Genomic DNA, 16,584 nt, shown 5'->3' with positions numbered 1-16,584 from the left:
TCGCTATTTATCACGCGACGATACAACTGTACAAACGTAATCGACAATGATTTATCTAATAGAAATTGCAACAGCCATCAATGAACGATAATCTACAAGGATTTTTCATAAACACGATCGCTAAATCTGCGTAAATCGGTTTCCACAGATAAATCGTTACGTGTTTAGCCGGCATTATTGTGCAAAAGTTATAAATTAAAAAAATATAAATTGTGTCACGTAGAGTTAAGATGTCAAAAGAAGAGACTGGCTGCCCACAACACAGGGAATATAAATAAAATATATATTCTTTTTTATCTGTAAAATATTTTAAGTAAAATAAAACCTTTAAAATTGAAATATATTAAAACGCAATTTAGTTAAAACGTAGCAATTAATTTATGTAATCCTTTTAAAAGACAATAAATCACTAGAATGTTCCTTGATTATGTACACCGCGCTTAAATACGGCCACATAACAAACCTCCTTGCATGTGGGCAAATCGAATATTCGAAAAAGAAAATCAAAAAGAAGAATATGAAAAAAAATAGAATTCGATTTTCTCACAACTGCTTCTGTTCCGACACGGCTAGCTTGACCCTCTACCATGGCCTAAATCTTCAAGTACTACAATAGCAATATTTTCTAAATTCTCAAGTAAATAATTTAAATAACCGGAAACAATGGCTCTAATGCTTAGAAAATCAGTTTTACCCAAAAACATTTCTTTACTGAAATGTATGAAGGGGCGGCCCATTGCATCGGCCAGCTTCAAGAAAAACCCAGCTGTTCTATGTGAGTATAATATATAAGTAATTAGATGCGTCATTCACTAAATTTATGTAATTTAATTCATTATTTTAGTATAACAAATTTTGAATCATTTCAATCATATACGTAGGTATAAATTAGATTAAGATTAAATATTGCAGCTTTATTTTAATTTCGAGCAGAGGAATTAGCTAGAAAATTTGTGCTGTCAGTTTTGACAAGTAACGTTTTTCATTTTTTCTGGGCGTTTCTGGTAGTTGCCGCTGGTGACTTTCGTGTTATTTCGGAGAACGGTGGCCACTGTCTAGGACTTCCAGGCTATAATACTCGACTGAAGCCGTTCGTTCTTCGAATAGCACTGATCACCAGCGGTTGTAGTCGATGAGTATTATATTCTGGATGTCTTTTCAGCGGCGGCTCGCGGCGCGAAAACAAACCGGGCGTGTGATGCGAGGTTGTGGCTATGCAATGGCGATCAGATGTCCATACGATACTTCAGTGATAAGAAGGATAAAGATGCACCAGCTTGTGGCTGCCCTTGTCCGTGCGGGCCGTGTGGACCCTGCGGACCGTGTGGACCCTGCGGGCCGTGTGGACCCTGCGGACCTTGTGGACCCTGCGGACCCTGTCGCTGCCCCTGTCCCTGTGGACCGTGTGGGCCGTGTGGACCTTGTGGACCTTGTGGACCGTGTGGGCCGTGCGGGCCGTGTGGACCTTGCGGGCCATGTGGACCATGTCGCTGCCCAGGACCCTGTGGACCCTGCGGCCCTTGCGGACCTTGCGGACCTTGCGGACCCTGCGGTCCTTGTGGGCCCTGCGGACCCTGCTGCCCCTGCCCATGTCCAAGGCCTGGCCCAGTCAAGAAATGTGAAGGTGGAGTGTGCCCTATGTGTGGGTCTCAAGCCATAGCTGTCGCAGCTTCGACACCACCAGTCCAGCCGGTCACTCCCAGTCAAACGCCACAGGGCCAAGCTAAAGATGACAAAAAAGTGTGCCAACCAAGAATGCCAACTTCTATTAAAGTGAACTGATTATAAATATTTCATAACATCTATGTATTTTTTGTTACACCTATTAAATTCTATATCTAATAGTGATTCGTTTTCTTTGTAATTACTTTCATTATCATAGTATTTGATTATTAAAAGAAATTCATTTTTCGCGTTAAGCCAATAGGTACAAGATAAAATACGTTACAGCCGCAGCACTAAAGTTACCACGGAGATTACGGCACAAGTCCTATACTATGGGTCAAGCTAAGGTGAAGAGGTATAGCAGGTTTCCTTCGCTGCAGAGCATCGCCGCTGGTAGGAAGACGAGGACTATTCGACATACCTTATCCAGCCCTACTCTTGCGTTTAGCCCTAACAAGATATTCGTGCCCATTAGGGGTTTCAGTACCTCTCATATAAGTTCCCTGAAACCCAATAGTTCTCTAAATACGTTGCCTGTTTGCCGTCAACAATTAAATGGCACGTACACTTCGCTTCGGTCGTATGCAGCCAATGCCGGGTGCCCCTGTCCATTCCCATGTGGACCCTGTGGTTGTAAAGGTGGCTGCAGTTGTCTACCTCCACCATGCAACACCCCACCCAAGTGCATCCAATACATGACGGGTTATTACTACTATCCTTATGGTACATGGTTTTGCGGACCTTACCACGTTAGTGGAACATGTGTACCGGTTCCAAAGCCTGGCTGTGTGCCTTGCGGTAAATGCTGCCCTTGCGCATGCATCTGCCCTGCAGGGGCCGTCTTTAACCCTTCTGGAATGGGTCAGCAGTCCAACCAAAACCCGGGCTCGCTTAGAGAAGCACCGAAACGAGGTGGTGTGTCTAGATTGTTCCCCACCATCCAAAAACCTTCAGGCTACAATCCTAGAAATCCCATCCCACCAATCGTGTCTTCTATAGTTTATAGCCCCTGTACGTCGCCAGAGGCAAATATGAAAGTAAGCCCCATCCCACAGGAAGATATTTGTATCCCCGATATTTATGTTCCGCCTGAAACATCACAGTGGAGTATAACATCATTCGGAAATAAGCGATCGCTAAGTTCCATTTTTCATAGAAGATTCCGCCAGAAACAGCCAAGCCCTCAGCTCGATAGACCAAGGTTTCTTTCTAGTAAAGAGACTAGGGACAGACCGAACATAAAACCTCATGCGTTTAACTATTCGTCTATACCTCAATATAAAAATCCATTCCCACGCCCATACGAAGATATTGTCTAACAAGAAAGCAATACATAATTGAGATTTACACATTAGAAAAATATTTGACATGTAAACACCAAATATTTCCCGTATTTTTTGAATATTCCCACCCCTTTAGGCCTACGTTGTGATTAAAGTTTATGCCAAATAAATAAATATACACAATTCTTCGTTTTATTTATATGAAAACTCCTGTAGGCGTACAACACTACAAATAAAATCATCCTTTCAGCTAACAACGCTTGGAAGAAAGTCATCCGAGGATACTCCCGGAAACAATTTGAACGCCCAGAGCCAAGTGTAAGGAACATGAAGCTAAACCCGAATACCACGAGGCCGTCCTTTGTACCGCGCAGAAGTATATCATCACCATGCATATCAACTAGAATTCCGGAACGCTTTTCGACCTTAAGACATTCCCGATCCATGACGATCCAAGCCAGGTTGTTCCAATACCGATGCTATTCTCGGTTCTGCGGTGTGCAGGCCTTAAACGCTGCTGGAACGTGCAGCTGCCTCCCACCACCTTGCGATTGCCCACCCAAGTGCATCCAATACATGACTGGCTATTACTACTATCCGTACGGCACTTGGTTTTGCGGGCCTTATCATGTGACTGGGACCTGCGCTCCATGTGGCGGCCCCGTGACACCTGGTGGGCCGTGTGGACCCGGTGGTCCATGTCCCGGAACTCCGTGTGGCCTTCCCGGCATCACTCCTTGTAAATGCGGCCCATGTCTACCGTGCTGCGGGTGCGTTTTAGAAAGTGGTACAAGTAATTACACAATGTCGCATCCGCACTGCGTACCATTTGCGTCTGGCGTTCCTGGACCATTTCAAGGAACAGTAGACATGTATGGACAGTTTGGGTCCGGCTTGAGCAGTGGTGGATCGTCAGGTTATAATACCAGTGGTTTCCATGATCCAATGAATGTATTTGCATCACACGGAGTACCTGGTGGTTTCCACAACGGGCCGATGGATTTTTCAGGACAATACAACCCTTACTCTCCGTATCAGGGGTCTTACCCACAGCAGACGTTTGATCCTAACATGCCGTTTTATCCATCGCAACATAACGCTAACCAGAGCTGTGGGCCGTGCTACAATGTTCCAATTCAGCCAGTTGAAGTAGAGCCGTTCATGATGCCCGAAAACATACCTAAGCCTGAATTTTACACGCAACAGCAACCGCAACCAGCACCAGAAGTGAAGCAGAAGACGAAATGCAATGCTTTTCCATTATACCCTAAACCAGAGGAGAGAAAAGACTCGAAAGGAACCTCGCCCGCTGCTGAATGTCTGACATCAGCAGCCTACTCTTATCGGACTAATCCTTTGCCAAAATCGCCCAAGTTTCAAATCCCAACACCGTATAGGACTAGATTTGAAAAACCCAGACCATAAGTCGATATTTAAACTTAGGATAAAATATTTAAAATTCTAGTAACGTAAATATTGACTTTATATGGTGAACGACTAAGTGAAATTAGTACACAACTTAGTTGTAAAATTGACCATATTAATATTAAAATAAAACGTTCAACATTTATTACTTTTAATGAGTTAACCAATCCTCCAGCATGAAATAAAATAATATATATGGAATGTAAGATACAGGTATTACTTATTAAATTTGAATCGATAGACATCTACTCATCGGCAAAGACAGAGGGTGTAGGCCGAGAGAAAAAGCCGGAGTAAAAAACTCTCGGTACTCTTTTAAAATAGCAAAACATCAAACACTTATTTTAAAACAAATATCGCAAATATAAGTAGCCTGTCTAGCACTAGTCCCAGGCCCTTAAATCAACTAGATAATTGTTAACTTTATAGTAAGCCTTTTTACACAGCTTTTCTTTAAGGTATTTCTTAAATTTATTAATAGGCAGAGATAAGAACCTCTGGGGTTTTATTAAAGAAAACTTTAGATAGTCTAGTACGGGGAAATTACAGCATGCGTTATAAGATCTTGAAGCTGTTATTCTAAATACTGGTACAAAACATCTTTTGAACATCTACAGAATGTCTCGTTGCAAATACGATAGGTATACTATTTTTTTAAAAAGTCAAACACTCCAAATATCTTTATTTATATAGGTAAACAAGTACACTTATGAACGTCAGAAAAGAAGTATAATTATTGTAAATTTACATTTACTACAGGTCAAGGGTGTAGAGCGGGCAAGAAGAACTGGCAAGAAATTTTCCGCCACTTTTAATCGCCAAGTTTTGAGTCATACAAATTGTTTGAACTGGAGCAAATCAAACCCAAGGATTAGAACAATTTAAAAATTTATCAATATTATAAAAAGCTTTATTGATTAATTTACGTTTAACGAGAGCTTTGAATTTATTTAGTGATAATTATCTAATTTCGATTGGGAGTTTGTTGTAAAAAGGTTTTAGACGACTCATTGGTCTAGTGGTTAGTACCCCTGACAGCGAATCCATGGGTCCCGACTCCCGGGTTCGATCCCCGGCTGAGACTAACATCGATATGATGAGCATTTGGTGTTGTGCTTAGGTCTTGGGTGTTTAAAATATGTATTTATATCTATAATATGCATGTATATCCGTTGCCTAGTACCCATAACACAAGCTTCACTAGCTTAGCATGGGACTAGGTCAATTGGTGTGAATTGTCTTTAAAAAAAAAATCTTCTGGAGCCTGGTTGGTCGTACACTCAAATTAGTGGTGAAAGTCACCATTTGTTTTAAAATCATTAATATTTTTTTGGACATACAAGAAGGCTTCAAGAATATATTGACCAGATAGTGTCATAATATTTAATTCTTTAAACTTATTACGCCCCTTGGGGAAACACAACAAATACCCCGAACAGCCCGCTTCTGCAGCACAAATATGGATTGAACCTCTGCAGCAGCACCCCATAGTAGAATACCGTACCGTGCTGTGCGGCACCACATGCAAATTTTTTTATATTTTTGCTCTGAAACCACCGCAATATCTGTATCAAATCTAAATTTATAAAACAAAGTCGTGTTAGTTACACCACTTATAACTCAAGATCAGCTGGACCGATGATCTCTTTTTTGGTGGATCTTCTCCGCTCCGAAAAGCAGAATAAGTAATAAAATATTGGATAAGTTATCCAATTGAAATAAATTAAATAATTTTACGAATGCAAACAGCATGTGGTGCCATCTGTTGACAAAATTACGCATATAAAAGAAACCTACCACTGTTCTTGCGTGGGATTGCAAAACAAAAAATGTATATCAGAAAGTGCTTTAACATGCAGTATAATATTGGCGCTAGAGAGAAGAGGCCTATTGTGTAAAACTGTCATTCTTTCGCAATGGCAAGCAATAAAACATTTCTGTATTTGCAAAAAAGTTGTATAAATGATACCTTAGTGAAATCCTAAATTAAGTTTAACTAAAGTTAACATGATATTAGACTGTTAGGCGGAACGTTAGTAAGTCATCATTCTCAATTATGTAGGAATATAAAAAGGCAAATGAAAATAATAATAGCAAATAATTGACATTGCGAGGATGCTAAAACAACTCGGCGAGAGATCGCTTTGGTGTGCTGAAAATGTCCACCGAGTCAATCATCTATAATTTACCTATTCTTTTATTGATAATTGTCTTTAATGCTCGTGCATATGCACACAAAATTTCAGTACTAAGCTCGTGCATATGCACACAAAATGACAGTAATATGCTCATGCATATGCACATAAAATTTCAGTTTTTTTTTTTTCACACCAATTGACCTAGTCCCATGCTAAGCTGGTGAAGTTTGTGTTATGGGTACTAGGCAACGGATATACATACATATTATATATAGATATACATATAAATACATATTTAAACACCCAAGACCTAAGAACAACACCAAATGCTCATCACATCGATGTTCGCCTCAGCCGGGGATCGAACCCGGGACCCATGGATTCGCAGTCAGTGGTACTAACCACTAGACCAATGAGTCGTCTAATATGCTCGTGCATATGCACACAAAATTTCAGTAAAATCGGTTGAGCCGTTTCGGAGGAGTATGGGAACGAACATTGTGACACGATAATTTTATATATTAGATACAAATCTAAGGGCGTGTCTTGTAACACCAGTTTTACCAATCAAATGCTGCGATTATTATAAGGAATTCGGGATAAATAAAAAACAAATAAACCACAAAATTCATTTATTCAATACAGTCATTACATTCACTAGCGACATCTATTCACAGCAACTATGTTCACCGCCGCGAGATGGCGCTGAAACAAAAAATATAATCTTGCTTTAATTAAATGGAATAGAAGCCTGGTTATCCATATTATAGGTACACACACACACACACACATACAGTCACACCTAGCTTGGAAATTAGTTTTCCAATACCAACTTAATTGTAATAAAAAAAAACAAATTAATAAATATAGTATTAAAAAACACGCTTTTAAAGCACATCAAACTAAAAAGTGAGGAATAATTCCTAATTTAGGCTGAAAATGGTAATGAACAAAAAATACTGGTATTATTGTGAAAAAGCGTGGGTTGCTCGATAGACGAAAAATATGGCACAGAGAGTTTTTTAAACTATATTAATTTTTTTCATTTTTTTTTCGGATTATTGCATTGTCATCGATCTTTGACAGGTGCGCAAAGTTTGAATTAAATCTGTCCGTTAAAAGAAGGAGTCGGTTACATACATACATACAGGTGAAGCTAATATAAAGCGTGTATACCAAGTCATTAGATATTTTCAGCTTTTCATTATTTATATAAACTTCGTGACGTTAAAATAAAAGCAAATAGCATGGATGCATCGGGCGGCCTTATCGCTAGTAAGGGATCTCTTCCAGGCAAACAAAAAATAAACTAAAAAAAGTGCGTGCATACAAAGTACACATGTCAGAAGTGAAACTTGAAAATTAATTATTACTAAGGTAAAAGCCCCAATAGATGATCATGTACCAGTATATGATCACTCCATGTATTTGTATATCTATATTCACACTGTTTACACACTGTATACGTGCTAATTATAATATAAATAAATAAATAATCTGCGATTACTGCACAAGACGTTATGCGACAGAATTGCCATCTAAAGTTCTAATATGTAACTAAACGAATACATCAACCAATAGCGTGTATTTTTTCTCGATCTCCCTTACTCTCTCTCTCAATCTTTGGGAGCGTTCAAGTATTACGTAACGTATTTTTTCCTTTTGTAAAACGTTACGATGCGGGGCGGGTTTAAATTATGCGTTATTGTTAATATTTTTTTCGACTTTACACCACATAATGGTTAACTTTTAGGTATAAAGAGTCACTAGGTGGTCACGAAACGTTTTACGAACCCACGAAACCTGGGTACTGAATAACGTTACGGCGAGTTACATGGGGGGGGGGGGGGGTCCCAATAATCTCCAAAAATAGCGTTACGTAATACTTGAACGCTCCCTTTCTCACTATAGCTCTCTCCCACCTCTCGCTCCATGGCTATTTGCTTCATGCTACGTTCGCCCTTCTCACACTCCCTTTTCTTCGACAAAAACGCTGCACATCTTCGTGACGCTAATGTTATTAATGCTTTTCATCCGTAAAAATTTTACTCTCATGCGTCTAAAGAAGTTTCACTTCAAAAATAGTCTTAGGTTCAAATCTCGGTAGAATTTTTTTTAAGAAGTTTTTAATAAGAATATTTTTTTTTTAAGAAATTTACCAGGTCAGGGCTTAGCTCTCCGCGTAGGCTCAGTGGCTGTCGGCGGCGGCGGCGGACCTTTCTTCTCAAGTTCTTCTAAATAACTCATTATAATTTGGTCCCTTTCATCTGGTATGTGCTCCAATGCCGAATACCTGGAAATAAAATTGTTAGTCAGGTCTTAAATACAAATCTAGATCCATAAATAATATTAAAACTTATCACTTTAATATATTTATTAAAAAAACATTATTTTACATTAAAGCTATGATATATCGGAAATCTATACTAATATTATGAAAGATTTGATTTTTTGTTTGTTTGAAATGAATAGGCTCCGAAACTACTGGACCGATTTCAAAAATTCTTTCACCGTTGGCAAGCTACACTATTCCCGAGTGACATAGGCTGTTTTATTTTCAATAAAATTAAAATACACAGTTTTCTAGAAAAATCACGTTTCTATCAAATCCGTCACTTTACCGACTGATTTATTTTAAATTTAAAACGCATGGATTTTTTTTTATAGAACAGGGGGCAAAGGGCCATCTGATGTTAAGTGATATATGCACATGGACACTCTTAAAACCAGAGGGCTCGCGAGTGCGTTACCAGCCTTTTAAGAATTGGTAAAAATGTAGCCGTAATATTTAGTCAATGTAGTATCCAAATATGATAAAAAGTGGATTTTGTTTTTTTTTACACGCTTTATATTAGCTTCACCTGTATGTATGTATGTAACCGACTCCTTCGGACTCGATTTTGACCCACTTTAAACGGACAGATTTAATTAAAACTTTGTACACTTATAAAGAATCAGCGACAATATAATAATTTCATAGGTTTATCTCGGAAAAAACGATGATTTTTTTTTTAAGTCCACAAAGCAATACGATTAAATTGAGACAACACGTATTGCTGCTTTAGTTTAAAAAATAAATAATAGTTTAAAAAAACTAAAAAACACGGTTTTAAGGCACATCAAACTAAAAAGTGAAAAATAATTCCTAATTAAGGTATTATTGTGAAAAAGGGTGGGTTGCCCGAGCATAGAGCGCCCCACGCTTTTGATTGATGTGCTTTAAAAGCGTGTTTTATAGTTTTTTTAAACTATATTTATTTAAAATTCGACATTGTTCTACGATCATGAGTTTTCTGGTATCAAATATTACCTGGCGTCGATTTTAAGCGACTCATGTATCTGGGCCATGGCAGCCTGACTCTCTTTGGTCGCGGCCAGACTCCGGTGCGTAATCGATCTGGTCTCTTGGAGCAACTGGCGGAGGGCAGTTTTGGCCGCGATCTGCTTGTCGCGTTGGAAATCGCGGAATTCGCGCTCCATCTGGAAAAATTACAATATTTTCGATATTTTAGGGGCTGTTCAAGTATTACATAAGCAGATTCTGCAATTTATCCCTCCCTTCCTCTTGTCAGCAAAAGTAAGCAAAGTTCTCAAAAGTAATAGTACATAAACGTATCAATTTTTTGTAGGAATCCTCGAATTTCAGTTTAAGCATAGACAATGTGTGGGTATTATTTGTAAAAAAGTAAATAATTACTGTTGACGTAATCACCAAATATAAAAATCAAAGACCACCTATAGTGTATACGTAATATTACTAACTGCTAACTTCAAAGAATTTAAATAAATCGTAAAGAAATTAATTCATACAATTTTTACAAAAAATATATATGTCAGGGAATGAATTTTTGGATATTATTGACACCCCCCCCATGTAACGCGCCGTAACGTTTTTCGGTATTCCAATAGTAAAACGTTTCGTGACCACCTAGTGACTCTTTATACCTAAAAGTTACCATTATGTGGTGTAGTACTGGAAAGTCGAAAATAATATTAACAATAACGCGTAATTCAATCCCCGCCCCTCATCGTAACGTTTCACAAAAGGACCCCCCGTAACAATCGTTACGTAATACTTTAACGCTCCCCTATCAGGAGATGTTCTGATCGAGTCAATTGATCGTTGATTTTAATAGTTGCTTTGGTTAATAATTGAGATTTCTTCTATTACTTTTAAGAATCATAACTGTGTTTTGTTATTATTTAATTGTTTCATACTTTGGAATCATTACTATTAGTTTATTATTATTTAACGAAATAAAAGTACGAATATTGTTAGAGCATTGAATTGTTAAGCTATATTGGCCTAGTGGCTTCAGCGTGCGACTCTTATACCTGAGGTCGTAGGCTCGATCCCCGGCTGTGCACCAATGGACTTTCTTTCTATGTGCGCATTTAACATTCTCTCTAGGAAAAACATCCTGGGGAAACCGGTTTGCCTTATGCAAGTAGATCAGCCACACGCCGTCGACTTTGGGTCTAAGGCAACCCGTTTTCCTCACGATGTTTTCCTTCAACGTTCAAGCGAGCCAACACTGCTCAATCAAATTTTTATCAAAAATCAAAGCTAAAATATTTCATATTGAGGGTAGTTTCAAAATGTGGGTACTTCGACAATTCACAATAAAGAAAATGTAATACCTGTGCAGCATTCCTATAAGTAGGAGCGGCCGTTTGCTGTGCAATGAGTTTCCGTACATCCCTCCAGTGGGCGGTGCAACCCACACCCAACTCCTCCAAAAGCGATCGCAATTTGTCGCGCCGTTTCAGAGACACGGCCGTCGTGTGCTGATTGAAAAGACGTTCCTGTAACAGTACATAATTATGACACTTTAACGATAGAACTTAGTGACTAAATACGACTCCGGAATGTCAAAAATGTATTGGATTGGATAGAGCTTAGTGGCTAAGTTCGATTCTGGAATGTCAAAAATGTATTGGATTGGAGAGAGCTTAGTGGCTAAGTTCGATTCCGGAATGTCAAAAATGTATTGGATTGGAGAGAGCTAAGTGGCTAAGTTCGATTCCGGAATGTCAAAAATGTATTGGATTGGATAGAGCTTAGTGGCTAAGTACGACTCTGGAATGTCAAAAATATATTGCATATCAAAGTCATACTTAGCGCTAAGTAGTCTGAAACGTAGGATAAGAGTTCTTAGTTCGGATGTAGTGGGTACCCCCGACTATGAACTAAACTATTATATGTGATTTTTTTACCTTTTTGAGGGTACTGTAGGCTCGTTTTCCCCTTATACTATAAAAAAATGCGGTGACGGATAAAAGACTGAATGTCTTGCATCTCACTCTGTCAGGCACATGAGACTGATGACCTACTCGTATCAAGAAAAAATTAAAAAAAATGACGCAAGCACACTTTATTTTAATTAAACAACATAATATATTAATAGCAATAAAACATAAAAAGACCATAAACAGAGCAATGGCGTGACTTTTAGCTGCCATTTTCATTATGCCACTTAGAAATCGGATACGCCAAAGTCAAATCACTTGAAAACCGTTAATGTAAAAGACATTATTTAAAAATATAGACTGAAAAAATAAATACAAATTCAATTATTTGTAGAATACATTAAATAAAATATTTTACCTTATCCTCCTTCGAGAGGTCGTCGGCTAAACTATATCTGTGGTCTTTCTTCAACTGTTTCTTCGCTTCCCGCCACGTCAGGTCCGCGTTTCTTACCAAATCCGCTAACAGGGCGTTGAAATGCTGAAATTCATTTCAACATTTATATATTATTTAGCCAAACAATAATACTACGTAACGAAAGTGACTTTTACAATACATATACGATAGTACAATCTCTGCATTTCCTGTCAATTTATCAGTTGTCAAAGTGACAACTGACATTGACAATGTCATTATACCACTGACAATTATCTTTCGTAATCATTTATGTAGATTATTAGTACACGTTAACATTGTCAGCTGTCAAATTTGAAGCACATCTCGCAGCGCAGGCGCACATTATGCCAAGTTCAATAACCTCTAAGCCAAGAAGTTTATATATGCGTTTTAAACTACGTATGTGAGAATTTCAATAATATAGTATTATAAATAAAATAAACAAAAAATATTTCACAGAAATTAATGTGGGTGATATTATACGTTTTTTCTACATAAGTAGGCATGAGGAAAATTTTTTTTCGGAACGTCACAAAGATGTGCAGAGTTTTTGTCGAAGAAAAGGGAGAGACCGATTGAGAGAGAGAGTGAGAAGGAATTACCTTATAGAAATGCTATTTTTAAAATTAAAATTTCGTAAAGAGAATTTATGAAATAGTATTAGCATTTTATATTTTATGCAAAATCATTTATTGAAATCTCAAATGACGAATTGTTAATTAAAATGCCACGTGTTTCATCATCGAAGAAATAAATTTAAAAAATTAAATACAATTTGTATTAATTTTCGACACATAATATTTTGAGGACAATTAAATTCATTAAACTCCTAACATATCTACCTTTTTCCCCATGTTACATAAAAACTCTACCCTCACCATGCATTGACCTCAGTGACATACCTGCATAGCTTCGTCTCTCTTGTGGTACTCCCTCTCCTTGTCCCGATCGCGGAGACTGGTGGCAAGCGCCTTCTGCACCTGCTTCTCTCTCTCCTTGATGGACGCCTGCGCTCTCGCCTCTCTCTCCCTCTCCTTGGCCTCGTCGTCCTCCTTCTTCTCCTCTTCTACCGGCTCACTCTCCTGCTTTGGTTCTTCTAGACTGGAATCTTGCTGTTAAGTGGGGAAGCCATTTAAAATGTGTTTAACTGTAAATCATTTTTGAATCTTGCGACGTTAGGGGCCTCATAACCTCTATCGGTCTTATGTGGCAGCTAGGTGAGGGGTACCGGGGTTCGATTCCCGGTTCGAGGGCAAGTTTTAATTTAATTTAAATTTGTTCTCGGCCATTGGGAGGGTTGTGCGGTACCGGGCGAGTGCCTAAACCGTACATGGAGGACACGGTCGAATTTCTAAAGATAAGCACGAATTATAAAAAAATCCTATACTTGACGCTGGCTAATGCACAAATCGTGCCAGAGCCATAAAAAAAAAATAATCTATAAGATACAATGAAAATACATTGTAAATGTTTTATAGTCTGTGACGGCACAATCTACATATTAAACCTACTTGTGTGGACACGTTAGCATCGTCTCACCTCACTTGGTCAAGCAAAAAAGCTGGCGCGGCCGTAGAGTAGGCGGAAAATAATAAATCGCTCAAATATAAGAGTATTTCATTCAACTTCCATTTGGAGTAGATGTTAACGTAAAATTGTAAACACCGTTCGATTGTAATGTATCTCGCGAGATTATAAACTGTCGAAAGATTGTGAACCTCAGCGTACTGCTTACAATTTAACGTATTATTATTCGGTAGATTGTACTACACTAACTTAGTTATCATTCAAAGTTCTTTGGTCAATTACAGATTAATTTTACTTTCCAACAATTTCATATAACTACCGAATAATAATACGTTAATTTGTAAGCAGTTCGTTGAGGTTCACAATCTTTCGACAGTTTACAATCTCGCGAGATAGATTACAATCTAACGGTTTTTACAATTTTACGGTGACATAGAGACTGTTGGGCCGTGGGATTGGGTGTTGGCACCTGGTAGATAGTACCGGTGAGCCCAGAGCTGGTGCTTTCCTAGCTCAACGAATAAGTATTACAACAGCGAGGAAATGCAGCCAGCGTTAAAGGAACACTGCCACAGGGAATTTTAAATTTGTTTTAACTGTATATTTATTAATTTTAAATTATTACTATATAGTTTAAGAAAATTTTAAATACTGTATATTTTTGTGTGATGAAAATAAAAACATGGTACCGTGTTTGTTAACATAATTCTCTACCCCACATTTAGTGTCAGTAAACTTAATGTTCCTGTGGACAAAACTCTTATTTAAACCTAGAAAGAATCGTTTCCCGCGCTTATGCTTTTTTTTAAAAAAAAAAAGAGTAAAATTGTAAAAAAAATCAATTAAAAAAACCCAAATAAATTCTTATCCTTTATTACCAAATACAAATAGACTTATAATACAGAAAATATTGAAAAACTGCTCAATCAATCAATTATTTACACGAATCTATTTTAATTACCTCCAGTCCCAGTAACCGTGTCCCGCCCCCCCCCCCGTCCCCCGTCAAAAAGACGTTGCGCTTACTGAATGCTGTCTATCGACTATCTACCGACACCATCGACATCTTTATATGTTCACAGTAGCGATATTGTATATCTTATGTATTTAATACAATATATATATTTCTTCCATTTCTTTTTCTCGACATCATATTAATACTGTAAAGATAGTGTACCTATTTATATTTTGTGAATAAATAAACATTACATTACAAATTGGAGATGACTTAGTGGATGAAGCTTAACATTCTATACCGCTGAAAGGAAACATCGTGAGTAGAGGAATTGATTGACAGCAGTTTTTCATTATTCAATACAACCGAATAAGCTCAATTTTAGTAAGATTATATATACACGAAATCGGTTACATAAGTCCGTTAAAAACTCTTGAACAGGACATTCTCGTCTGTTTCATAGAACAGCCTCCTGTGCCTGACATGCCAATATGCCAACGACATCAAGAGTAGTGTTGCCCAAAATCGGTCTTGGTCTTGCAGTCTTGTCTTGTTCTTGCGTTTTTGCAAGACCAAGACCAATAACGCCTTATTATAGCAAGACCAATACCAAGACTGAACCCCGCAAGACTTGAGCAAGACAATACTTAAGCCTGCAAGACTCTTGCGTCTTGCAGTTAAGACAAAATGAGATTTGGGCGTTAATAAGTAGGTATTTTACGGTAGGTTTCAATCCCGATTTTGAGAAACGTTCCCCAGTATCAAAACCGTAGGTATCACATATCATAACACTAAACTAAGGGCTGCAGTTGTATTTGCAGTTGGCAACGTGCCGCTCGTCTGAAAGCACCCTGAAACGTATTGTATTGATTAGGTAGGTAAGTACTTATTATATTTCAACAATTTATTAAGTAGGTAGTGTGTTAATACTCACAAATCTGTTCCCACCATCCCATGTGATAAAATTTACCTAGAATAACTTTCTAGCAAAGTTCATACCTTGTATCTACCTATAATAATATGTTATGCTTGTTTATGTCTAATGTGCAGATCTAACGTTAGTACTCGTAGGTTGGTATGTGCTAACAAAATTAAATAAAAATCATGTAGGTGTGAAACTTATGTTTCAAAGTTTATATTATTCTTCTATTTAGCAAAATTTAAAAGTAACAGCGAGTTGAGTAGGTCTAGTAACAGTTTCTACGGCAACCAATATTATGGTACAGACGCCAGCACATCAAGCTACTACAATCTATCAAATTTCTTCAACAGATTTTCAAGTTTATCGCTAAAGAATTAAGGTTCAAAGTTGATTGGGGAAATGTGACGTTCTGCGAATAAACTGTTGGTCGGTCGGTGTATTATATACCTACTTATTTGATAATTTACCGACAAAGACGCCGCGGTTTGCAACAAGTGTATCACAGCATTTGACACTGTTTGAGCGCCGCATTCGCCGACAAAGAGTACGGACAGAGGCACACAAATTTTTACCTATTTTGGTAGGGTTGGTACAGGAGTATAAAATTAAATGACCTTGAACATGTCCCAGCAGTAGGTAGGTATAAATTGAATGCTCTGAGTTTCTTTTATTTAAATACATTCTCACACTGGTTTGAATTCGAACACTACAGCGTTAAAAGCTGTCGGGCGAGATGATAATTAATAACTAAGTAGGTATTGCATTTATTGAATTGCGAATATTTTGATTTCGAAATAATCATTGTTAATATCGGTAAATGATAGATAGTAAGTGATACCTAGGTACTAAAATGTGAGCAGCAAGATTGAAAAGTGTATATGCCATATCAGTGCTTTCAATAAGTTTATTTTAAAAAAGCTCTCTAGTAAGATTTAGAGTTTACCCTTCAATTACACACAACAAATTATTGAAAAACAAAAATATATTTAGACTGAGTACTTCGGAAATTAGTAGAAAAAATA

General features: G+C 37.7%; 2 protein-coding genes across 3 annotated transcripts in view; one reads left to right on the top strand and one right to left on the bottom strand.

Moving 5' to 3' along the window:
* The first annotated feature begins 440 nt into the window (after nt 1–440).
* LOC125058817 lies at nt 441–4,518 on the top strand. 2 transcript variants are annotated; one of them, XM_047662966.1, is made up of 2 exons: nt 441–775; nt 1,951–3,131. In XM_047662966.1, the coding sequence occupies exons 1-2, from the start codon at nt 664–666 to the stop codon at nt 2,982–2,984; spliced, it is 1,146 nt and encodes a 381-aa protein (XP_047518922.1). In that variant the 5' UTR covers nt 441–663; the 3' UTR covers nt 2,985–3,131. The 2 variants fall into 2 exon arrangements, with proteins under 2 accessions (XP_047518922.1, XP_047518921.1); XM_047662965.1 differs by lacking the exon at nt 1,951–3,131 and adding an exon at nt 3,199–4,518 and having other exon boundaries at nt 468–775.
* Nucleotides 4,519–7,128: 2,610 nt separating this feature from the next.
* The window catches only part of LOC125058816 (transcription elongation regulator 1-like), a 29,958-nt gene continuing 20,502 nt past the window's right edge, over nt 7,129–16,584 (bottom strand). The window contains exons 8-13 of the mRNA XM_047662964.1: nt 13,061–13,270; nt 12,120–12,242; nt 11,153–11,317; nt 9,822–9,991; nt 8,671–8,804; nt 7,129–7,216 (exon numbers count right to left, since the gene is read on the bottom strand). Of these exons, the coding sequence (XP_047518920.1) occupies nt 8,675–8,804; nt 9,822–9,991; nt 11,153–11,317; nt 12,120–12,242; nt 13,061–13,270 (798 nt within the window). The 3' untranslated portion in view covers nt 7,129–7,216; nt 8,671–8,674. The remainder of the gene's footprint in view (nt 7,217–8,670; nt 8,805–9,821; nt 9,992–11,152; nt 11,318–12,119; nt 12,243–13,060; nt 13,271–16,584) is intronic.

The sequence above is a fragment of the Pieris napi genome, chromosome 18, assembly GCF_905475465.1.
Source record: "Pieris napi chromosome 18, ilPieNapi1.2, whole genome shotgun sequence".
Lineage (NCBI taxonomy): Eukaryota > Metazoa > Arthropoda > Insecta > Lepidoptera > Pieridae > Pieris > Pieris napi.
The sequence above is the reverse complement of the archived record's forward strand: the minus strand, read 5'-3'. Positions and strand labels throughout refer to the sequence as shown.